Source organism: Maylandia zebra, linkage group LG9 (genome assembly GCF_041146795.1).
Source record: "Maylandia zebra isolate NMK-2024a linkage group LG9, Mzebra_GT3a, whole genome shotgun sequence".
In the NCBI taxonomy this organism is placed as follows: domain Eukaryota; kingdom Metazoa; phylum Chordata; class Actinopteri; order Cichliformes; family Cichlidae; genus Maylandia; species Maylandia zebra.
In genome coordinates, this window is record NC_135175.1 from 7,243,929 (window position 1) to 7,269,517 (window position 25,589).

Sequence of the window (25,589 nt, forward strand, 5' to 3'; positions counted from 1 at the left end):
ATTGAGCGCACATAAAAAGAAATTGCAGGTGCAAGTGTTGCATTTTGAGGAGAAATTTATTTTGAGCGAAGAAAAGCTAAATTTGAGTGAACAAAATTCATTGCTGCCTGCAAAAAATGCATTTCAGTGTTTGCTATTATCCATACACACACACAATAGCAGCCCCTGTCGCTCAGTTTTTGTATTTGCGCTCGCTCGCAATGTGTTGCTTGCGCTCTCAACATTTCTGTCCGTGCGCGCTCCGAAAACGTTAGAGCACTTATGCAAATATGTGATGTATTTATAAATCGAGCAGATATTAGAAGTTTACACAGCACCATTCTCGCATGAAAATATCTTAAAAGTTTATTTTGTGACCCAGAAAGAGTAATATTTCAAACTCTGCCACTCTGTGTTCCTCCGCCACTGCCTCGTTTGAGTTTCGGACAAAATGGATTCTGGGATATTGCATTTCATCATTTCGAGCTGACTGGAGACCAAAACAGCCAATCCGATTTTTTTGCATCCAAGTCTGTGATTGGCTGATTTTGTGGCACAAATATAACGGTGTACAGAAAGAGTTGAGCGCACGGGCAGAAATGTTGAGAGCGTGAGCAACACATTGCGAGCAAGCGCAAATGCAAAAACTGAGCGAGAGGGGCTGCTATTGTGTGTGTGTGTATGGATAATAGCAAACACTGAAATACATTTTTTGCAGGCAGCAATGAATTTTGTTCACTCAAATTTAGCTTTTCTTCGCTCAAAATAAATTTCTCCTCAAAATGCAACACTTGCACCTGCAATTTTTTTTTACATGCGCTCATTTTATTTTTATTTTTACGTGCGCTCAGAATAGTGGCACAAAAATAATGCCATAAAAGCTGCTTCCTGTAACCTCCCCGCTTCTTCTTGGTTCCCCCTATGCCCCCCTCCCCCTCATCAAATAAGTCCTGGAAACGCCCCTGTAGTTTATGGAGTTGCTCGTCAACTCACATATATTTCTGTTTGCAAGTCGCCTTCAGAGGCTGACACAGTGACGTTTAATGTGCATGGATAGGTTTAGCTTTAAAAGAGAATTCACTTTTATTTTTCTCCTGAAACCCTAAGTGTGAAGTGACCTTACTGCTCAGCAGTCTCCAGCTGCCTCCCTGCTAGAGAAGAGGGATGTTTCCTCGGCGCTGGTGGAGAAGAGGGGCTGTTCCCTCAGCAGATCCCAGCTCAGTCCTTCCAGAGCAGCGGCACGGGTGAGCGCCGGGGACTAGGCGGCAACGCAACGACGCATTTCACAGGTAAAAGTGGAGCGACACAGGGCGCCTTTCATCCAGGCATTCTTTTGGACTCAGGGGTCGTTGTTGGTTGTGGCTTTTTCTTTATTTCTTTTTATTTTTTTGTGATTTCTATTTTTTTGACAACACATGCGGCAGCTGTGGAGGCGAGCTGCTGCTGCTGCTGTGAGGCAGTAGACAGCGGCTGAGAGTCGCATCTGCTCTGCCCTCAACATTTCCAGCGCTCCCTCAACTTGATCCAGCTGCCTCGGCGCTCTGTCTGCTTCCTCTGGTGGAATAGGAGGTTCGGGACAAACGGCCGGGCCACCTCGAGGATATGGCATTAGAAGGTGAAGGAGTGGGAGGATGGAGCTCCTTATTTATTTATTTATTTATTTTTAACTTGGAGCGTCTGCGGTGGCGGCTGCCACAGTTTGCGGACGCGCTCCTATCAGCTGAAGGTTAAAGACTGCTCACGGAGCTAGTCCGGCTAGCGTTAGCCGCGCTATGTGCCGTTCTGCGCGCGTGCTGGGGGAACAGAGGCCAAACTCCGTCCAAATTACGCAGTTTTTAATGTCCTAGCACGCGCGCGGACATTTCCATTGCCCGGAGCACTAATTAAAGACTTGAGCGAAAACGCTGCAGGCCATGGCTGGTGCTCGGGAGGCATCCCGCGTTACTCCAAACAACTGTCACTTATATGCAATTGTAACTTGTAGAATTGCTTTTTCTCTAATTTCGCCCTGCTGGTATCCCCTTCCTAGTGATTAGCCCGACTTACAAAACGGAGCTACCATTAAAAGATGACAGCATAGTGGATCGCCGAAATCAGCCAAGGAGTTCCACTCATCCATGTAAGGTCTCAAGTCATGTTATAACGTCTACTCGTGTGTTGCTCACATGACTAAACCCCAAACAAGCTGAATTTTCTTCTCTGTAAAACTGCGCGTTTCTGGGCTAGGCTAGTAATGCTACGGCACACAGTAATCTGCACCAGAACCAGAGGGGCTAGCAGCATCCTGCCGAGCCCGTCAATCATTTTCTGAGAACAGCACGGTGACAGCACTCGGGTCCGGTAACGCGTGTAGCTCTCGGTGCCCGTCGTACGTACGATGAGCGCCAAATTGCGACGGAAGCCAGGCGCAATGAGCCTCTGACAAATGGTCTGTCAAGTTTAGGCGGCTTTGATGTTTGCTTGTTGTCACTTTGTCACACCTGCAGCGTGTTTGCATGATGGTGGCTGCCGCTGCTGCTTGACCTCTCTTCTCCTTCCCACCGTGCAGGCTTCCTGCACGCACTGCCTTATAACCTCCGCAGAAACGCGCTGTCAAAACAGCCACCCTGCTGTCACTTTGACTGGGAAATAACACGATTTGGGGTCCACTGTTTGATGTTGATCTTAAATGTTTTTCATTGAGTAAATCCATTAAATAGCCCACAAGGCTAGATAAGTATAAAACACTGGCCTGTGTTTTGCCTCTTAACCATACATCTTAAATTATGTCACAGTGTTAGCGATGGCTCTGCCGCTTTAATTTTAGAATGGCTTTCACATAAATTCCTCCTGTCACTTAGAGACCTCTAGGGGCCAGATTGCCAAGACTGTTTTACCTGACCAGTCCAAGTTCAGGATTTTGTTACAGTTTAGTTATTACGGTGCATTTATCGCACCGATCGCTCATATTTAAGCTGACCTGACTTCAGCTGTCAAACTGCTAATTAACATTATGCAGGGGTGATCTGTTCTTTTTTGCCAAGGTCTTTCTTAGGTCAGTGAGTTTCCATCGAAAGCTGTTAGTAAATGTCAGCAAAAGACATTTCCTGGACCTCAGAGTGTGTCAGGATTTGTAGATAAGAAGCCAAAACACTGCAAAAAAAAAAAAGAAAAGGCTGCGTGCGTGGGTGTATGAGTGTTATGTGGTAGGTCTTTTGCACATCCTTGAGATTTGAGATGGTGTGGGAACGCGAGGCTTTTATGGATGCCCTGAGGAGGGTGTGTGTATGTGTGTGTGGAGTGGAGGGGTGGGGGGGGGGGATAGGGAGTGCATTAAGAAGGGAAGCAGCTCATTAATTCCCTCCAGCAGTGAGAGGAAAGGTTTGGTCAGCAAAACTGGAAGGAGCCCTCCACAGCTATGAAGTGAGTCGTAGCAGTTCAACTCTCAGGACTGATCCAAACTTCTCTTTCAGTAATCTTGTCTGTATGTATGTGTGCGTCTGTAAGTGTGTGTGTGATTGTTTGTGGTGTCGTTAACAGTAGCAAGTTCTGCCCTCTCTCTCTCAGTCGGTCTCCAGCGTCTTTTATAGGCCAAGAAAATTATTGTTTCTTTTTTTTTCTGCTATTGGGTGGCTGCAGCTGAAGCCTTTGAAAGCCATCTAATGTTTGCCCGGCTACAGGGATCCCCTCTGAGGTCTCGCCTGATGTCACATGTGATGTCAGAGCAGAGGTGACGCAGGCGGGAGGGGAAGGAGGCTGGTGGATGAAGCCTGCATGAAACATGTGAAAGCTATACTGACATCTGCCAGCACGCCTCTCAGAGCGAGAATCAGAGGCATGAAATGATCTGGAAAGCGCACTCTCTCTCTCTCTCTCTCTCTCTCTCTCTCTCTCTCTCTCTCTCTCTCTCTCTCTATATATATATATATATATATATATATATATATATATATATATATATATATATATATATAGAGAGAGAGAGAGAGAGAGAGAAGTATTGCTAAGTTCTGGCTGCTAGCCGGTGAATGCCCATATGTTTGGCAGATGGCCTGAGATTGTGTCTGCTTTGTGATTTCTCTGTGTCAGTTTTATGCCAATGAAGCCCTTGAGATAACCCTGACTGTTCATTTTCATGTGTTTACATAGCAGTTTTCCACATTTACCAGTGACAGCACTACTGTTTCCGTTTGTGTGGGAGAGCCTTTTTCATCCCACCTGTGATGTGCATCACAGTCACCTGTCAACACAATTCTATCAGCTGTCTTAAAATGTGACACGCACGCAATGTGCTTAAACTTTCCTGATGATTCTGTTTATGCAGGACTGCTCGCTACCTCTCCCTCTGTGATGCTGAGCAGGAGCCATGCACAGTCCACATCTGATTAGCAGAAAGCCAGAGCATGCTAACCCTTTGATCACTGTGTTGCTGGCTGATAAACCAAACCACTGTCATCTCTAGCAAGCTCCGGACATTGACAGACACTAATTACCATGAAGCCAGTTTGGCAAGGCTTAGAATGAGTATGAGTTGGGAATAGCTCAGTGCAGGTGAAGCCTGCTGTGTAGCCTTCTGGATTAACGTGCATAAAATCCTTATTTTTTCCTCTTCTTTCCTCACATATGAAATTATGAGCATTTCCTGACTCTGGCATGGATCTCCCTTTGCATACCACTGTTGGATGCGTTCAGACGAGGAGAATCTCGTGATGTCAAATCACTGCATTTGAGCTGAACTGCGCTAAGCCTCACTGCACAATGGAAAATGAGTCCGCTGACATAATAACCGTCACATCACCAGCGCCTTTCGACTTGCCTCGTACATTAATGAGCCATCAGCTGTGCTGTTCTTGTGCCTGAGCCAGTGTTGTTGAACGTTGTCTTTGGGTTGAACAAATGTTTGGCTGGACTACTTCTTGACCGTCTGAAATGAATCAGAACCATACCACCGATGCGTTGGAATATGGTGGAGCAAAAACACCACCCTCCCCCTGGTCCTCCCTCCTTTCTCCCAACCTCCTACTCCCCTTCTCCATCCCATCCTGCCTTTGATTTTTCTGCCAGCGGAGTTTGACTGTAATAAGTTTTGGAGCGTGGCAATGCAGCAGGAATATCTTAGCGGTCCACATGCTATTGTCTGCGAGCTGCCATTCACAAAAGCAAAAACAACTGTTGCCATGGGATATGCTAAACAAAATAATGCTAGTGGTTGGGGGTTTTTTTTGTGCTTTTTTTTGGCAAAACCTTTCCTTTGTGAGATAATTGACTTGGGGTAAACACACCCAGTAGTGCTGTGCGAGACTGCAATCCAATACCAACTAAATACAGGGCCGGTATTGCATGATGCCGATACTGATACTTTTAACTTCTAAAGGCATCTTAAGTAGGGGAGAACAGTGTGTCATGACCTATGACATGAATCATCATCAGTTTGGAAATTCTAAACACGTTTTAATGACCAATAAATGTATTTTCCGAAATAGTGTTCTTTTGGAGACCCGGAATGTAAATGTGCCTGTCTCTAAAGCACACTGGACCAACCTCTGTTCTTTAAATCTGCTATAAGCTATAAACAAAATAGACATGACAACACACTGGGATTCAGACATTTTTCATAGTTTGAGTTCTATTTTTGTTTTCCATAAAAATAATTAATTTAGAAGAATTTAAGTGGGCGAGTACTGAAGTTAGCGAATAGAAACAAAGTATCATGCTCGTGTTAATCCGATACCCATACCAGCGCTGATATTGATACTATCGATAATTGGATGGCTCCGCCCACCTCTAGCACCCAGCCTGTTGCTACCCTCCCTGTTAGGAGGGTGTACATTGTGGAAAGAGCACATGGGTTGCAATGTCGTGAAGAGCTCTTGTTTTGTAATAATCTTCTTGCTTTCAAGCATTTCTTTACTTGTTCATTTTTAGCTGTAATTTTTCTTTTTTTTTTGCAGAAGATAATAATTGCCCTAAACTCTAGTGGCTGCTGAGCCCAGTGGGATTTTCCCAAAGGATAGCAAGTGCCCAGAGGGCACGTAGCTCCCCGGATAATATGCCCACACTTCATGTTGCTGAGTTACACTCCTACCTGATGTGGGGAACATTGCGGGTCACTGTGGGTAAAATATGGCCTCAGGCTCGTTTGGGCTGTTTATTCCTCCGGCCTCAGCCCAAAAAATAAAACGCCTCCAAACTTCTTTCCCTGGGACAAACAGGAGCCTGCCGAGCGCCTGATTGGAAACACTTGCGACACTGCTGGCTCTGCTCCGTCCGTCCACCCCCCCTCACACACACACTCACACTCAACGCACTTCCTCAGGAAGAGAGACGGCCCCTCCGCTGGACATGGTGATGTCACATAGATAAACAATCTGCACGGCGTTGCTGTTTGCCGAATGTGTTCGGCCGTCATCTCTGAGAAGCCCCTGTGCATGCACACTCGTAACAGATGCAGCCCAAACACTTGCCAAAAACACACCCACACGGGTCAGTTGTTATAGTTCCAAGGAGACTGGGAACAATGTGCTGGAGAGGTGCGGCTCTTGTGGAATATTTTAGGAAGCGGGCTTATCGTCTTTTTTGGTTCCAGGCCCTGGTGTTTGAGATTTCTTTTGTTGTGGTGCCTTTATGCTGGAGCCTGTTAAATCCAGATTTGTTTTTGTCTGTAGTGCTTCATTTTAAACAGGAATGTGCTATTTTAACACATCTGTGTTAACTTTAATCACTGTTACTCAGTGGGTTTTGAGCACAATGTGAAAAGTCTTCTGTTTTTCTACTTCAGACTTCAACTGCAAACTGTCTGTAAAGTTTATTTTTTTTAGATTGAATTATTCTGCTAATTTTTACCGTGCTAGGTTTGTAATCCGTGCATCCCGGGGTGCTTAGTCACACCCTCTAACGCTGCAGTTCTGTGCACCTCAAGGCCTGATTTAGGTCTCCGTCCTGCATTGTGTGCCCTCTCTTCTTCCCTCCCCGCCCCATCTTAGCTAGGCCATGAATAAGGAGCTGACACCAAACTGTCAACCTGCAAGCCGTCATGCCCCTGCAGTCCGCCCCAATGTAGCCACCACACACTCAACTAAAAGAATAATGCTCCTACCTGTTTTCAATAACAGTGTACAGTTGTGGTCAGAAGTTTACACCCTCTCATCATAGAAATTCTTTACAGTGATGAGTATAATTTGGTCTTTTAATGATTTCTTTGAACTGGGTGGAATGATTGTTTATCGTGCATCTTTAATGACTTTAAAAATCAAGAAATAGATGAACAAGTTAGAATTTGCACCTTGACCAGGCACTTTTGGCGACCATCAGCATGCTTCTGGGATTATTTTGCCTGGATATTTGCCCCTTTTCTGGGCAGAATTGGTATAGTTCATTTAAATTACTTTGCTTTCTTGGCATGAACCTAAGTGAAGTCCACAAATTTTTAATAAGGTTGAAGTCGGACTTTGGGAAGGCTCTTCCAGAAGCTTAATGTTAGCCTCCTTTATCCTTTCCAAAACCAGTTTTCGTGTGTTTTGGGGATCATTGTCTTATTGGAAGACTTAGTTGTGAATACGTTTCAATTGTCTAGTTGTTAATTTGAAGTGAAGTATTTGGAATTAGTCTTTCTTCATTATTCCATCCAATCTGTGCAATGTACCACTACAACTGGCAGCAAAACAGCCCCAGAGCATGATTCTTCCCCCACCAAGCTTGACAGTTGGTTCATTGATCTCACTTTTGAAAGCCTCACCGATATACTTCCAAACATACCTCTCGTCTTTGTGGCCAAATAGCTCAATCTTCGTCTCGTTTGACCATAAAAGTTTTCTCTATAAGGCATTTGGCTTGACCATTTGTGGCAGCTGCAAAATTGAGTTGAGCATGAAAGGTTTGGTTTTCGAGCAGCGGTTTCTTTCTTAGTCAGCACGCTCTCATGTAAAACTTATTTTACTGTGGCTGCTGTTTTCTACTTAAAGGCAAGCTTGAGCTGTAGTGCTTTTCTGCATTGTTTCTGAACATCCCAACCATTCCTCTCATCTGATGTTGACAGTATAGCGCCTGGAAAAGTGGTGAGACATCCAAATAACTGGTACTTATGTACAATTGTTTGAACCGATGGTCTCTGAATCAGTAGTTGTTTAATAATGGCTCCAACAAACCTTCAATGGACTTTCCCATTGTTGACTGAGTCAATCCAATCCAGCCTCACTGGTCAATCCATTTAGTGCTGGCAAAAAGAGAAACTACCAGTTGTAGTTGATCATAATCACCAATGAGACGTGAACAAGCCTTGGACTTGACATTGTAGAACCTTCAGCACCACTGCTTTTTGTGTGAGTCAGCGTTTGTGTATGTTTGAGCCTGTATTTATAATTTTGACCCTGCGAATGAGAGATAATCAAAAATAAATTCAAATTTGTTCACACACACAATTCTTATTTATAAAAGTCATTAAAGATGTATACTACACAATAATTCCACCCTGGAAAAATAACGTTTCAAATAAATGTTCAGTGCATGTGAACTTCTGACACCAACTGTATGTTAATTGACCTCTTCTATCATTCACAAAAGATGCTACAGTAGTAGTTTATAGTATGAGGGGTGGTATGAGAATGCCAGTCCCTATATGTTTCCACTTGTTTTTAGCTTACTTTAGCAGCACATGTTATCCATAAACTATATCATTAATTTTCTCTCTGTGAGTGAGCCATGCCATTAAAAATACAGCCGATCAGCCCTTTTTTCTAGTTGCCAAATCCGAGAGGCTGCAACACCAATGTCTTTTTCACATAAGAAGGCATTGTGGTGAAACACAATGTTGTTGTGTTTTGGGGGGTTGAAAGCTGCCCATTGTTGCATACCAGTTCTCAAATCCAAGGTTTTATTTGACATAAAATCAGTAATTCCATTGCGTAACAGAATTAGTGGCATTTAAACAGAGCCCATCATGGGAGGGAAGGAAGGAGCAGGGCTGGTGACACGGTGGGGTGGGGTGGGACGGTTAGAGGGACTGAATGAATGCAGCTCACTTTACAGTAGGAAATCCTCACTTTTACTGAGGATGCAGATAATCTTCATTTAGCGCTGACACCGAGAGCCTCAGATTGAGGATTAAGATAGATTAGTGAGCATATGGATGTTGAGTTAAGCTTGGTTGATATGCAGATATCATAGCAAAAAATGAATGATCATATTAGCCCTTGGCCTAAGGCTTTAATTAATTAAGCCTTTGCCTGGTTGGAGGGATAGGCTTGAGCTGCAGGAAGGAAAGGGTACTGATACCAATCAGATTGCGGATTCTGATACGGGCCTTTGCAAGGCTGCGGGGAGGCATGGTGGTTATTCTTAATTTAAAGCACAGAAGAAAAGGCCCATCACATGAGTGACAAGCTGTCATAAATATTAACATCTTAGCGTGCATTTTACTGGCATTTATGCGATTTTTCTGCAACAGCTGTACCAAGCTTAAGTTGAATTAAAGTTCTAGGTCCACATTGCTCGCTTGAAAGCAAATGAAGCAAACTGCCAGCCCGTTTTCACTGACCTTGCTCACAAGTAGCTAAAACTCCAAACCCAGCTCCTTCTTGAGAAGATTACCCTAAAACACAAATGGAAAGAGTTAAAGTCAATAAAAGTAATAACTGGGTAAGAGCCAAGAGTCAATCCTCCAAAACTAACAGGTTTAAGGTTTTAAATGAAAAATATAATCGTATTAGGGGGCCAGACATACAAAGAAAGCAGCATTTCACGGTCTTGGATCCTGTTAATCACCTAGTAGGCTCTCCTACAGTTCAGGTACAAGAAGGAGGGAGAAGGGGTGGTGACGCTGTCCTCTGAGTCAGGACTCCTTTTATAGAAGGATTTTTTTTTAATCTCTTTGTGACGATCATGGCTGAACAAATTCTATGGAGCAAAACAAATGCTAATGTGTTTGCAGCTGAATACATTTCGGCAAGGCTGCATTGCCGTCTATTTCAGAAGCGAAAACAAGCAATTTGGCTCTGCCGTTTAACAATCATAAAGTGATTGGCTCTTAAAACCGTCTGAACGGCGTTTGATTCTGGCAACGAGTCACACGGCGCTGTTCCTGTATGCCATTTCTTATTAAGGACAGCCAGGTTGTTGGCAGTCTGTTCCAGCAGAAAGTATTGAATGAGTGGGCCGCAGCAGCATCTGTCCTGTTGACAAGGCAGCAAACATGACTTCATCAAGGGCATTACATCACGAGCAGATGCACACTGGGTATCATCATTTCAGTTCTTCATCAGCCCATCATACTGATACAGTGATTGCTGGGCAGAAAGCAATTCTTAAAACGTTAAATCCAACCTTCCCCTGGGGGTCCCCGCACTGCTGCCTGTTTAGAAGGTTGCAGAGAATGGTACTTCTATGGGGGAGCTCGTCTAGCTAGCCTAAAGTGGATGTAGCACTGCAGTTCTTTACTGGGTTGCTTCCTTACTGGTTTTTAGCAAAAATGTTGTGCATCATTAGCGTCTGCTTATTTGTTATACTTAGGAGGGATGCTTCTGTTGTGAAATTTTGGGCTGATGTTGATATTTAAAATAAAAATTTGGCCTACAGCTGATACCAGTATTTTTTCTGTTTGCGTATTACCTGGTTACCCGGTTACAAGTATATGGAGACTTTTTATTCAGGGTGTATCAGAAAGAATCACTCGCTCACTCGGCAGAGAAGCTGGCGGTAAATTTTAAAATACAAAGCTGAATATAAAGTTTTCCATGCAAACATGTCTGGAGTCATTGCAGGTTGGTATGCTACCTACCTGCAAACACGTGAAACTCACGAATCTGCTTTTTCTAATGGTACGTGTTTCAAAGCTCTTTGAAGATTGATTAGACTTTTTGATACACACTGTTTTGAGGCTGTCCCATTTGTAATTTACCCATACAGCCAGGGGTTTTTCAGTTTGGCCTTACAGTTGTGATGCTCATACCGAGTAAACGTGGGGTAATGTGGGCTATCGACATACTGCACCGTCTATAAGGCTTACTGCGTGGTGCGTAGCTCTGTACAGGGTAGGAGAGAGGACAGTAACAGAGAGATATACTGGAGTTTATTTAACATTTACAGCATGAAGACAGATTAATTTAAGTAATTTATATATACCAGCAACAGAGCACTGAATCCCAATGAACCTTGATGAACATGTAGCAGTGAGTAAGTCACATTAAGTAGTGCACATAAGTTGGTGTCATGTCATAACAATTCCCTGTGTTTTTTTAATTTCCCTGCTTAATTTTTTTCTATAACAATTGAACTAATAAGATAGATTAAGTTGTAGCTTTTCTCTAAAAACAGCACACTTTTGTGCTTGATGGATTTGAATTTCCTTTGCCAGGATAATCATAGACTGAAAATCTGACATCATATGAAATTCTAATGATTTTTGTACAGAGCTTAGGAGTACACAAACGACTACTCCCAACTAGGAAATTTATTTAGGGCACATGTCTAAAAGCATGTCCTCTTCTTCTAGAACCAGAAAATACTTTTGAGATGACAGGGGAGAGAAAAGATGCGGAGGCGGGCAGAGAGAGAGAGAGGAATACAATCCCCTAGTTGCTTCATTGATGCAAAACATGAAGCAGCGGAAGGGGCTGCTAACAGCTACCTTACAGTGACTGTATGGAAGTCTGCAGGGAGCCTACTGTAAACAGTGATATTTTGCATTTTCACTGCAGCGCCAGCAGCCCCCTGAAACTCCTCTTCCCGCTGAGGAACATGCGACTGCGGCTTGTTTTTAAGGGTGTTCGTGTAGCCCCGGTTCACCATCAGTTCTGGAGCATTGACGGTTCGGTGCTGATGATGTCTGAGTGAAATGAAAAGAGGGTTGTTGCTAGGAGGGACCGGAGAAGATAGGTGGGAGGGAATGGCTGTTGGGAAGGCGGCTGGGCTGGGTTTCGTCGTAGCGACTCAGAATTTGGGGTCATTTTCTTTTTCTTCATTTTGTGCCTTCAAATGTTCACAAAGCTCGGGAACCCTAACAAAAACTGGACACGGGTGGCGGGGATAATGGTTTTATCGTCACCTTCTTTTTTTCTGTCTTCCTTCTGGTGTCTTCATGCCGTCCCCCTCTTTCTCTCTTTTTTCCCAGTGATGGCCTCAGCTGCGCAGCTGTGCCGGTGATCCCGCCGCTGCACGTAGGGAAGAAGCAGAAACGCCTTGACAACCGACCTACCTTCCTCTCTCTCAGAAAAAAAAGCAGAGAGAGGAAAAACGAAACCACACCAGCATTAACAAATGCGACCATGTACAGCGTGGAGGACCTCCTCATCTCTCATGGATATAAGCTGCCCAAGCATGCCACGTCCTCCACCCCTACCCCTACCCCAGCCCCTGCTCCCTCATCCCACCAACCCCGTTCAACCTCACCACCATCCTACAGCAAGCACCATGAAATACTAGAGAACAGGTCTGGCCCCAGGACAGTAAATGGCTATGAAAGAGGGCCCGTAGTGGCCTATGGGAATGGTGGCGGAACCAGGCAGCCCCAACCATACGATGCTGGGGGCTGTCCCAACAACAACGAGTCCAGGGATAGGAGCCTGCCGAGACGGGATGGCGAGAACCGGTGCCAAACTGACACTCACTCCTTGGGAGAGTCGCTGACCTCAGACAGTGGGTAAGCTACAGACCCGTGATGTGCTGCTGTCTAGATGTCTTTCTGCATGCCCTGAACTGATTCTTTTTGTCCTGACTGTTTATCATTTGATGTTGTGGTTTCCTTGGATGAGATTTCTAAAATGACGTAAGTCATCAAAGAGTTTTGCACAGGGATTTTGCAGTACATATTCAATGGAACTAACACCGCTGCCGGTTTTTCCCCTGTGTGTAACTTCATCTCATTTCATCTCTATTTCCCTCTTGCCTCCTCTTTCCAATCAAGTCTTGGGTGAGGGGAGGAGGGATAATGTGTGCTGGAGTCTAATCTGCCACATGGGGCCTTGGAGTTGTAATCAAAACAGCTTTTGGCCAAACCTATGTGCCCCATTTGAGCATGCCCAGTCTTACGCACACACTTAGGTTGCCAGGCTTGTCAGAATACCCCCTTCTGTATGCCAGGTTGTACATATCAAGTATACTTTACTGGCTTCCTCTTGTTTTAAAGGCATTAAACCTGCTTACATAATGCATATCTCATCAATTATAAAGTATTCATATAGTTTTTTTTAATATGTATATGGATCATAGGCTATATTTAGCTTAGTCTGGAGTAGTTATGCAAGTGAAACCCTCTCGGGTAAGGTCTGTTAAACCTATGATATTTCCGGAGATATCGCCAGGCTGCAGCCAGCCCGTTTTTTCCCCTGAAAACAGGATTGTTTAGTTTGCCTATTTACACCAGTTCTGGGGGTTAGTGTGCTGTAACTGAGACAAAGTCAATACAGCTGTTCCCTTGTCCACACAATTAGACAGGCTTGTCAGATCTCTTCCCCAACCCCCCTTTTCCTTACATTTTGCTTGGATGATTCCCCATAATCCTTTTTAGCCAGCAGTCAGTGACGGAGCATCTCGAAATAGTCAAATGACCTTGAATAATGTCAGCAGTTGTGTTTGTGGCATTTTTCTTTGTTTTTCATTTTTGGTGTTATTCTTTGAGATGAGTAATCCGCATTTTCATGTCGCTGCTCTGCCAGTGCTATCAGAGCATTCTGCTGGGAATGAGGGAATCGCAAAGACATATGTTCTGCGATTTCAGTCCGTTGTTTGCTCATCCCTCTTTTCTTCCTCCTCATGCAAATCTGTTTTGCCTGGCAGCTTTGGTTTAGATAAGGAACGGGCCTTTATTGGCACTTCCACTCAGCAGTGCTACTTAGACCAAATTAGCCTAATGATGTTAACTCATCTTACACAAGATGCCCTCAAATTTAGCAGACTGCCACGGCTAGTCTCCCCTCCCCTCCTTCTCTTTCAAGCCAACGTCTGTGACCAGTGATGATCACGGATGGAAATGTCAAGGACGCTCGGCGGCCTCGGCCTCGAGGGGGACTACACATGCGCTTGCGTCTTGTTTACATTGTCAGTCAGTCTGTCACTCCACAAATAGGCTGAAACAATCCCGCTGCATGTAGGGACCAAATGCGGCTTGTTGTCTGTTGGGTCTGTCATCAAACATCTTCACAGAGATACAGCAGAAGCCGTCGTTGCATTTAGACCGTGCCCATTGTCTTAGATTAAGGACTAATGAGCAGTGCTGTAGAAAGACTGTCAGTGAAACATCCTCGACATTTTGATCTGCTTCGGAGGACGTCCGGGACTAACAGCCACAGCTTGTCATTGTGTAACATCTTCATTATGCCCCATAGAAAATCACAATTACCAAACACTCCATTATTACTCATAGTCATTTGTCTCCATCTAGTGGGAAATGTGCTCCTTTTTTTTAAATTGAATCTCTTCAAATTGTGAATAAAAATTTGCTACTTATATCACTTATATTTTACTTTTTAGTGCCCAGCTTTACTGAGATTTATTCAGTGCGTATGTCATGCAGTATTGCATTGGCCTACCTCTAAATCAACTATAACGATAAGGATCATGAAGAGAGCCTTACCCTATAACTAAACTACTTCATCTACAGCCAGATATTGGGGAGACACTTTCTTTAAAGGAGGGAAGAAAAAGAGTTAAAATCTTGGTTACCTAGTACCTAAATATTGGACTAGTTTTTCTATAAATAATATATATGATCTTAGCTAAAGCCAGTGTGAGGTTTTTCCCTACATAACACCCTCTACCTTTAAAACACCTCTCATTAAGACTACTAACTATAGCATTTTAAATATTTTTAATGAATAAAAAAGTTTTAACATCATTAGCTTTGGCTTCACTGCAGGTTCTCCAGCGTTGGCAGTTTAAACAGGAAGTAGTCTCTGGTGTTCAGAAGTATCTCCTGTTTTCTTATCTAAACAATTTCACTGACAGATAAGGGAATTTTATGAATTTCATAGAACTTCTATTTCTATTCTTCATCTGTTATTTCTGTCCCAGTTCTTCATCCAGTTTCATCTTTATTGTGCTATGGGTTGTTTCTTCTTCGACAAGCATTTCACTTGAAGCATATGGATGCCTTTGTGTGTTTCGTCACAGGTTTTGTGATAGCACCAGAGGTCCTCAGTCTCAGTCCAAAGATGTGTCCTACTGGCGGAGGAGAGGCCAGGACTTCACTGTGCTGCTGGATTATGCTGACTTCCGAGATCCCCATGGAGGGGGACCAGGGAGCTACAGCAGACCAGACAGGCCTCAACAAGCAAGAGGCCAAGAGCTCTCTGCCGAGGAGCGTCAGAGGGCAGCTCAGGAGAGGCAGCGATGGGCGGCCCAAGCCCAAGCTCAGGCCCACGCTCAGGCCCAAGTCCAGGCCCAAGCCCAGGCTCAGGCCCGATCCAGAGACAGGGAGGCTGCTCTCCATCAGTGGAGGATGGCGACTGAGAGGAAATGCCAGAGCCTGGGGACAGATGAGTGGCGTCCAGCTGTGAACTTTGGCAGCCAGCTGTCACAAAGTGAGGGCGAGCGCTGGACACAGGAGCAACAACGGCTCCATGCCAGGACACCAGAGGGGATGGTAGTCCACCCGAGGACCAAAGCCAAATCCCAGTCCCTGCCCAGGATGCTACAGCCTGAAAGTCTGCAGTTTGTGGAAATACCTTCATCTGGTCAGGAACTGTACAGACGGGTCAATGGCCACCCATTCTTACACCATGATCTTTACAGAGCACCGCGCTGGCCAGAGAATGGCAGGCCAGCTAGCGCTAACCAGCTCTCAATGACACCAAAGCCCCGCTTCACCCGACCCCCCAGACCTCCCTCTTATGAGATGCACCAGCAGATCAGGGGAAGCTGTGAGGTGTTGTCTGGCAGAGACTCAACCATTCCCCAGTCCAGGGACAGAACGCCAATTCCCATATCAAGACCAGGTGACCTCCAACTGGACTATTTTGCACAGGACTCTGGACCTCCAGGATACATCCCTCCCCCATCATATAAAAGAGCTCCTATAATGGGAGGAGGGCGGCGGGGATATGGTGAAATTGCTGTTGACTACAGGTATGGACATGATAAGAAGCTTTAATTTTCCCTACTGTAATGTTCCCCGCTGTAAAGTACCCTACAGCAGAAGACAAGCATGATGAAATGTGTCGATAATTTTTGTAAGAAAAAAAATGTCAGAAGGAAATATCTGATACCACTTCCTATACATATTTTTCTTAAGTAGGACATGCATTTTATGCATAGACTAAAAGCAGGTAGCCACTCTAACGTCATTTGTTGGTTAGGGAAGCCCAAATATGAAGCCTTCAACTGATAATTTTTACTGTCACAAACTTGGGGTCATAAAATTAGACTTGTCACATGAGAGTTGTATCTTACTGAGAAACTGAGCAATCATTAGCTAACAACTTGTCAATTACAAGTCGTTAGCCAATGAGCATATTCCAATTTAAACTTGTCTGTGACTCCAATGGGGACCATAATTTACAAAATGAGTGTTATAATATGTTTAATAAGACTTGAAACAAGCAACCAAAAACTCATTAAGTCTTTACTGAGGTCATAAATCAAGGGCGCTAAGGGTTGTTTCTGTTTCATACACTTGTATCACTTTTCACACCCAGAAGATAATTCCATCTTTTTTATTTCTGTCAAAAGGCTCAATTTCTGTCCTTTTGGTGGTACTTGGTAAATATTAAATAAATTTACCTTGTGATGCATAATTCTGACCTGCTATACAAAAGCTGGAGCAAAGCTATGTAGTAATAGTTTAGTAATTATTCACAAATTAATATTGAAGCCAGTAGGTTGTTTTTTTTTATGTTCATCTCCGTATTGGTTAACTTTGTTGTTTTAACTCGTAGGTACAGAGGAGAGATGTACCAGCACATTCAAGTTGCTCCAGATGGGTCTCACTGGTTCACCAGACATCCAGTAGGTCCGTGGGCTGATCCCCAGAGAGAGAGGAGCCAGAAGCAACTTTACCCTGTGTATACTACCCAAGAGCACCCTGGTGGAGGGGTCCAGTATATCCCCTTTGATGATCCCCGTATCCGCCATATTTCCTCAGCCCTGGGTGGCAACTCCTTGACGGATGCTGATAAGATTCGCCACATTCGTAACGAGCTTCCCAGCGTCACCGTGTCGGAACCTGCACCCGACGACAGTGCCTTTTTGCCCCCGCCATTGGGGCCTTTCATCGCTGCCAAATTGGCCAATGACGGTAACCAGACATCTTCTAGCGACTTTGACAATGACAATAAGAGGTGGCACAGCAATTTGCACAAACAGACCGTCGATAACTTCCCAGCACCTGACCAAAACTGCAACAACAGATATCCTAAAAACCATCGCCCTCCTCCTTCGCCCTCTTCAGCCTTCCAAACCCCGTTAACAAGATCTTCTTCTCGTCAGGGCTCCAGCTCAGACCAGGTCTTTGCTGAAACCATCACCCAAGTGAAGAAAATTGCCCCAGATTCAGGGCCAGAAAACAATAGGAATACCAAGAGAAGAGTGAGTGAGACCATCTTCTGCCTTGTGTCTGTCCCTGTTCATACACCGACTAACATTAACAAAGACTTTGGAGCTGATCAGAACAACAATGAGACAATACCGAGCTTGACCGTCACCAACACTGAGACATTCGCTGTAGGCCTCAAAGAGAGCCCCAATATTAGGAGCAAGTCTGTGAACGAGATGCCTATTAAATCCCATTATTCTCGCTTTCACACCAGCAGCACATCCTCAATGAGGAATTACAAGAGAGCTCCTTTAAGGAAGGAGATAATAGATGCCTGGACACTTCAAGCCAATGAAGATAAAGAGTTGTGCTATGCTGGGTCTTGGCCTGGAAACCAGTACCGTAATCAGGAAACTCAGACCGGCTCACCTTTGACAGTGGTAAAAAGTCCAGAACCCCAGAGCCCTCCGGGTGGGCAGGGACCTGTTCAGTCTGCCTCAAATACAACCACGGATATTGGCGTGGTGACAGACAACAGCTCCTCTTATGGCTATCCGATGGCAGGCCAGAAGAACCTTCATCTCTCCAGCAACAGCGCTTTTTCCCGCCTCAGCCTGAGCCCAACAGAACCGCTATCCCTTCAGCCCGTGCAGCAAGACCTGTCCTCTCCACCCAAGGTTCAAAATCAGGGAGACGAGCAGCCATCATCTCCGAGAAAAAACAGCACCCCAGAGACTGCAGAGCAAGTCGTCTTTGGTCAGTTTCTCCTAAAGCCAGTGAACCGACGACCCTGTGATGTTATTGGTGAACTGGAGAGCATCAATAAGGAAATGGAAGACACAATCAGCAAGAGGCCCATTGTGGCTCAGTGCATTGATGATCTTGATGGGATGAATAAGAGTTTAGCTCGGTTTAATGCAGGAGCACACTTTATTGCTGGTCCAGAACCAGGCAGGGAAGCAATCAGTCTTCCACCATTGCACAATATAAAGCCCAACAGTACAAAAGTCAGATCAAAGTCATTGGCATCTACTGCTGACCTAGAGTCCATGAGTATGAGGAGGTTTTTTTCCAGATCACAGGCCAACAACATACCAGCTACTAATGATCATTCAGTTCACACAAACTCAAACTGCAGAGACAACTTGTCCTCGCTACCCCCTCACAATGAGTCTAACCGCCACTATAGACAGGATATCCCAGTCCCTCAAGAGTCTTTATTGAAAGATGTGGGGTTAACTGTGTACACTGAAACTCCCGGTGGTCCCGGGGAGCCAGTGCAGCGCTCACTCTCAGTCCCCTCACCGCTGGATCAGAAAGATTTTACTCAGTCGATGGAGCCCTCCTGGGACACGAGGACAGCAATTCTTAAATATAGGTGTAGCCCTGAGCACAACTCAAATAATGAACTTGAAACCGAGGGGAATGCAAAAAGAAAGGCTGAATCAAACAATGTTCCACCATTAAGGGGAGGCGTGAATTTAACCATCTGCAGGACCAGGAGTGAAAGCAGCAAATCACCCCAGAAAGACAGTTCACCACATATCACAAGGTTGACCAGGGAGGTTTCTTTTGTGTTTGAGGATGATGATGGCGATGTGAGATATGCCATGTCGGAGCCACTGACCTACAAGAATGAGTCAACAATAGCAGATAAGCACCTAGAGAACTTATTGATTCAAGAGAAAGCCAATGCTTTACGTGCAGAGGATCTCAGCAACCTGTACGAGGTCAAATGCGCAAAAGGAATCCCGGAAAATGAGTCCATCGAACAGAGGGCGGCGCGGATCCTGGGTATAGCCGTTCCAGTGGAAGCTTTAGGCGTGGCTGACAGGCAGTCTGATGACAGCCAGGATGATGCAGAAGCTACTGCAGCTGAGGAACGACAAAGCCCAACTGATGACACACAGCAAGTGAAACGAGAGTGTGAGCAAGTGAAAGAGGAGTCCTTGGTTGTCCGAGGTACAGATCAAGAAGAGTTCAAAGAGACACCATCAGGTATGGATAAACAAGTACAAGAAGAAGATAACAGGCAACAGCACAGCAATGATCACAGTGATGGCAGAGACAATGACGATACAGAGACTCAGTTAGTATTAGACCTGCCCGAATTCCCACCAAGTAAGCTTCCCCTGTCTCTGCCCATCAGCCCCGATGAGAAGCTGTCCTTGAGCATTTGCAGTTGGGAGAAAAAGGGGCGAGGTGGAGCATGCAAACTAATCGAATCCCTGCAAGATAAGCTGAACTCTACCGCGGTTTCATCTGCTACTTGTATGGACAGGTCAACAGCAGACAGAATGGCCCGTCTGAAAGAACTGGACTCTGTGTCTCGAATAAGACGCCTTAGTCTCAAAGACATCAGGTCTGGTGAAGAAGAGTACTCGCAAGAGATAAATGAAGACAGAGAGGAATGTGAAGTTCAGGAGAAGACAAAAGAAGACGTAGTCGAGCAACAATTAGAAAAGGAGGAGAACGAAATGGCAAGAGAAGGAAAAGAGGAGAAAAACCCAAGTGAGCATGATAAGTTGGAAGTTTCTGAAGAAGACTGCAGATCAAATGAAGTGAATGAAGGGGTGTGTAAGGAAGAGCCGAGACAGGAAGACGAGGTTGAAGGGATTAATGTTGAGACTGTGGTAACAGCAGACCATGAAGGAAGTAAAGAAGTAGAAACTGATGTTAAAAAGGAAGAGCCAGAAGAAGAAGTGGTTTTGAAAATTGTGGAGGAAGACAATGAAAACTCTAAAGATAAGGTGGAAGACGAACTGAATGCAGCAGGGGTCAGCAGAGCGGAGACAACTCAAGATACCGGCAGGCGAAAGTTACCCAAACCAAAGCAGCGCACTAGGCTCCAGAAGCCTCCTCTGCTTCCTAAACCTCGCAGTGTTCCCAAGAGAGAAATAACGCTGCCACTTAACTACAGCGTTGGGACCTGTGGCCCCTCAGATATGGAGGATGAGGAAATGCTCTCCATTTCAGGTGGGTTCAAGTCAGTGGCTAGATTCAACCTTTTCCTATGCCTATTTTCCCTCCTGAATAAAGCACCCTCAGTGTACTATACACATGTGATTATTAACCATTTACAAGTACATACACTGCTGATTATGTTACTGTTAATGGCTGGGGGAAAGATTTAGAAGAGAAGCTTTATAACCATTAAATATCTGTTAAGATGCAGTTAAGCACATCGAGAGTGTAGCCAGGAGTGCATGTGAGTTCACAGAAAGACATAAGTTTGCACCGTTATGTTAAGACTGTTTTTTATATTTGAACAAAGCCAGGCTAGTTGTTTCCTGTAAGATGTTTTATAGCTATAGCTTTATACTTTGTGTATCTCATATCTCACTATAACGCTTACAGCATGTTTTACATACATAGAAACATCGAGCTTTGCTATAGCTAACCTGCCTTGGAAAGAACTAGCCTACTAACATAAGTCATTAGGGGAGGCTTTGTAGACCCTGCGATGTAGCCTGACATAGCCATAAATGACATTGTTGCTGTCATCTATGCTTGTTTGGGTTTAATATGTGTTAATTGTCATGTGTTCGTGTCCCAGTGTTTTATATGCAGTGCCAGCCTGTAGAAACAAATAAAATGCTAGGTCATTTTCCTCCCGTGGGTCCCGCTCTTTGTTGTGGTCAGTGTTTTGTTTTTTCATTGCAAACAAATCTCCCCTCAAGAATTTCCTAACATTACAAGTTCTTATATTGATGCTATGATTATTCTTCCTCATATTGAGACGATGTAATTGTTGTTGGTCTCTGGCCCATACATTTAAAAAGTAGACAGAAATAAACAGGAGGAATCAATGAACAGGCCAATTACAGTAGTTGCAGGATGCATCGACCCAACACGCAGTTACGTTTCTACAGAGATCGGTTACGCCGTAAGTCACGGCGTAGATTTCCTCCTGAAGCATAAATCTGCAGCAAGTTCTTGGCCCACAACAATCATCAAGCATGGCTGTTATTATTTTGTCAGTGACACCTACAAAATTTCACAAGTGTCTTGCTTAGTTCCAATTACCGTACTCCTCTTTAGGAAATCGTGAATAAATGTGTTTGTTACAGTCGCACTATAACAGTCCCAAAATGTCAAACTATTCCTTTAAGGTCCACTGAGGTGAGAGCAAATAATACCGATATGTCTTGTTTTCGGTGGCGTTGTCTCATCTTTTCTTCCTTCTCTTTTCTCATCAGACTCTTACGACCCCAGTCAAGTGGAGAGGGTGTAACCTCTGACCACTGCCTTCACCACTGTGGAAATCAGTCTTTGTCAAGTTAACAGCTTTTTCCAGCAACAAAGGCTTTCATCTCACCTCTTGGCTCAGTCAGCTGTGACCCCTCCAGTAATGTCACACATGACTTCTCACAGAACTGACTGTCCCGGTGCTGCAAGAGTTTCTTTCTTTCTTTCTTTTTTTTTTACAGCCAAATAAAGGCACTGCTGGGTGCCAACTCTCCAGGCCTTTTTCAGTCTCGTCATTGTCATCCTTCCACTCTCTCCACCTCTCAGCTAGTTTATTTGCTCGAGCAAGAGGACTTCCTCCTTTTGAAGTTGTCTTATTTTGCTTTTGGAGGAATGCATGTCATTATTCCCGTCTGCACTCGGGGCTTTCTCAGCAAGCTCTGGTGTTGAAATATGAATGTAAAAGTGCTTCTGCTCAACAAACAAACAAAAGAAATGTAACAGAAAAAAACATACAGACACACGTGAAGGCGACAGTATTGCATTACAATCAGTATTAACCTAACCAAATGTAAATAAGAAAGAGTTATAAGATTTTATTAAGAATATTAAAAAAAATAACAACAATTTAAGACATTTAATTGCTGAAGAAATGTATATTTTCTTATGTATGTTATGAAAGAGTAGATTTTTGGGGGGATTGTAGTGTTTGGGTGTATTACCAGTAAGGAAAGCCCTTGCTCTTTATTCTTATATTTGTGTGATAGAGAATGTACCGAGAGAGGATTGCATAGAGAAACACTGTGGTCCTTGAATAGCTTCACTCAGAGCAATACAGTTGTCACACGCTGGGGTGTTTGTGAAATGATTTCAGAAGCAAGTCTCTATTTCAAGGCACTGATCTCATTTGCTTTAAAGGCTCTACCTTTTGGTACAAGCGTTAGATTTGCACAGCTGAGATTATTGGCTTTATGTTACCTATGAGCACCTGATAATCTCTGCAAATGCTCAGAGATTATACTGGGAGGGATTCGCTTTTCACACCCTCCCCGCTCGAGTCTCAGCATCAGCAGTCGAGACATGTACCGGGACTGTCTTTCGTTAATCCTCATGTTGTTCCTAAAGAAATCTCAACACATATATTTTTTCCTGGAATTTGTGGAGTCTTTGCTGTTTTTGCTCACACCCTACCTTATGTGTGACTTCAGAAGTGCTTTTTTTTGCAGGAAATGATAGATGTAGCTATGTAGCAGTGTGCCTGGTACACGCTGTCTTTGTGGAGAACTTTTTCTGTGTGCTTATTTAAACTGGACATGAGCAAATCCATTTTATTTTAAATGAGATTGGAGACGTATGAAGGTGTTTTGGCAATAATAATGATTTTAAGCCAGAAACGCTTAATATCGATGCTGTACAGAACATTGATGTTGGAATACTAATCACAGTATCTGTACATGTTCAATAATTTAACACTGACATATCAATGCTTTGTAAGTTGTGGGCATAACTGGCAATTTGGTTCAGACTCACGTCACTTATGGGGTAGCAATACAAGAAATTTAAACACAAACCAAACCAAACTTTGTGCTATGCATTGGACATCAACACTCACTGGGTTTAATGGCAAAATTCCAAGCTAAAACTGTAACTCCTGGTTTGCTTGTATGACCCTGTCACTCTTTGATCCAGTTGTATTTGGGATCTGGTTTTAGACTTTCTCGGATGTGGCTCTGACCCTGAATTCATCGGCAGGGCATTAAAAACAAGGTTTTGTCTTTGTTCTGTTAAAACAACCCAGTACCCGTACCTCTGTGTTCCAGGTAATGTGTTATCTGGTCATTCCTGTAGGTCTTTTTGTACGGCGAGTTCTTTGTAACATAATCTAGACTATTGGTGCACATCTTGCTTTGATATTTTCTATTTTCATACAGAGGTATGTACAGCTTCTTTTGTATGCGCTGCATCTTTTTTTCCCCTCCTCTTTTTTTGTGCATGTAATGCGTAAGAAGTCACAGAGAGAAAGTGTATTTGCATATAATTGCATTTGGTACAATATAGTCTATCCAATAAACAACTGTTATATTTCATATAATGTATATTTTATTTTCAAAAGTTAAGCTACATATTTAAAAAGAACAAGGTATTTTTAGATTATTGTGAAAAGGGAACTGTTTTTGAAGGCACAGTATTTGTCTATATTTGCTATGATCATTAAGAATGATCAGAAATACAGACAAGTTTGTGCTGTTGTACAGTACTGCAGACTGTTCATAAATAAAAGTCTTTGCATGAAACATTTTGCTTCTGGTTGTTTGCATTGTGTTAATGTAATGAAATATCCGTCAAGAAGCAAGCCAGTGGTGCTGTGCCATACTGCTAATTTCAATGTGATACCAAGTAAATACGGGGCTAGTGATACCAACACCTTTAACCTATAAAAGGCAGCTTATGTAAGGGAGAGCAGTGTGTCAGGACTTATGAGATGAATCATCATCAATTTGCTAATTCTGAACATGTTTTAAATCACTGTGACTTTTACTTTCCATAATTATTAGTTCAACACAAAACACAGCTTTCAGCTTTTTATGGATTTAAAAATGAAATCTTTGGAGACCTGGTATGTAAATGTGCCTGTCTCTAAAGCACTCTAAAGCGCTCAAATTCTGCTGTTTAAATGTGCTTTAGGCTTTTATAACTAAAATATATACGGTTAAAATAAATACGGTGGCACGGTGGTTAGCACTGTTGCCGCACCGCAAGAAGGTCCTGAATTCTATTCCACCATCAGGCCGGGGTCTTTCTGTGTGGAGTTTGCATGTTCTCCCCGGGTACTCTGGCTTCCTCCCACAGTCCAAAGACATGCAGTTAGTGGGGATGGGTTAATTGATTAATCTAAATTTCCCATAGGTGTGAATCTGTGAGTGAATGTGAGTACGAATGGTTGTCTGTGTCTTTGTGTGTGACTGGCGACCTATCCAGGGTGTACCCCGCCTCTCGCCCTATGACAGCTGGGATAGGCTCCAGCGACCCTGGAAAGGATAAGCGGAAGCGAATGGATGGATAGATACATGTGACAGTCAACACAAAAAGCTTTTAGTGGATGATTATATTTTTTTATTTAAAGAAAAACCTCAAATATATATTAACCTGTTCAGCTGCTTAAATGCAAATATCTAGTCAGCTAATCAGATGGCAGCAGTAAAGGCGATTTAAGTGGCTTTGAATGTAGCATTGCCTTGTTAATGACAGAGGTCACAGGCAAACAGCCAGACTGCTTTGAGTGAAAGGCAACAGAAATGCAAATGATCTGCCCGTACAGTTAGCGTAGAAGAGCATCTCTGAGAACCTCAAACAATGTCGACAGAAGAAGACTCCACTGGATGTCACGCCTGTTACCTAAGAACGCGAAACTGTAGCTACATTTCACACGGGCTTCACCAAATTTGCACAACACACGATTGGAGAATTGCAGAATTTGGTATAAACAATATGAAAGCATGGCTATATTAAAAGAAAAATAGATGGTACTTGTGTGTTATTTACTGCAATACGGTTTGTTTTTTAACTGCATGCAGGGTTAGCAGGGTTTTATGTTCAGCATCCTCTTTGATTTTGTCAAACTGATGTTCTTACTAAATATTAGGCAATCTGAAACCAAAGTGATTGATATGTACAAAATTTCCTATGCAACCCGAGACAGTCAGACAGAGACAGAACAGAGTAAGAGGACCATCTGCTGGACACATGGTTTTATGACTGCACTATGCTGTCAGGAATACGAGGTTAAGTGTGCTCAGGATGTCCTCACCTTGATGCTCATCATATCATGCATACTTTTTGGCATTAAAATTTTTGCTCCTACTTTCACTCTATTTGGAAGTCAGGACATTTATCAATAAATACATTTTCATACTGAAGGTTAACCACACATTTTCCAACAGATTAACACAGACAGCAGCTAAATTGTTTCAAAACAATTCAGAGG

General features: G+C 43.7%; 1 protein-coding gene across 3 annotated transcripts; it reads left to right on the top strand.

Moving 5' to 3' along the window:
* Positions 1-982: 982 nt before the first annotated feature.
* On the top strand, positions 983-23,898 carry jcada (junctional cadherin 5 associated a). 3 transcript variants are annotated; one of them, XM_004572268.3, is made up of 5 exons: positions 983-1,268; positions 12,062-12,589; positions 15,058-16,011; positions 16,821-20,392; positions 21,616-23,898. In XM_004572268.3, exons 2-5 carry the CDS (start codon positions 12,216-12,218, stop codon positions 21,648-21,650), a joined length of 4,935 nt encoding a protein of 1,644 aa, XP_004572325.3. In that variant the 5' UTR covers positions 983-1,268; positions 12,062-12,215; the 3' UTR covers positions 21,651-23,898. The 3 variants fall into 3 exon arrangements, with proteins under 3 accessions (XP_004572325.3, XP_012780474.3, XP_012780475.3); XM_012925020.4 differs by lacking the exon at positions 983-1,268 and adding an exon at positions 1,276-1,594; XM_012925021.5 differs by lacking the exon at positions 983-1,268 and adding an exon at positions 1,641-2,098.
* Positions 23,899-25,589: the final 1,691 nt, after the last annotated feature.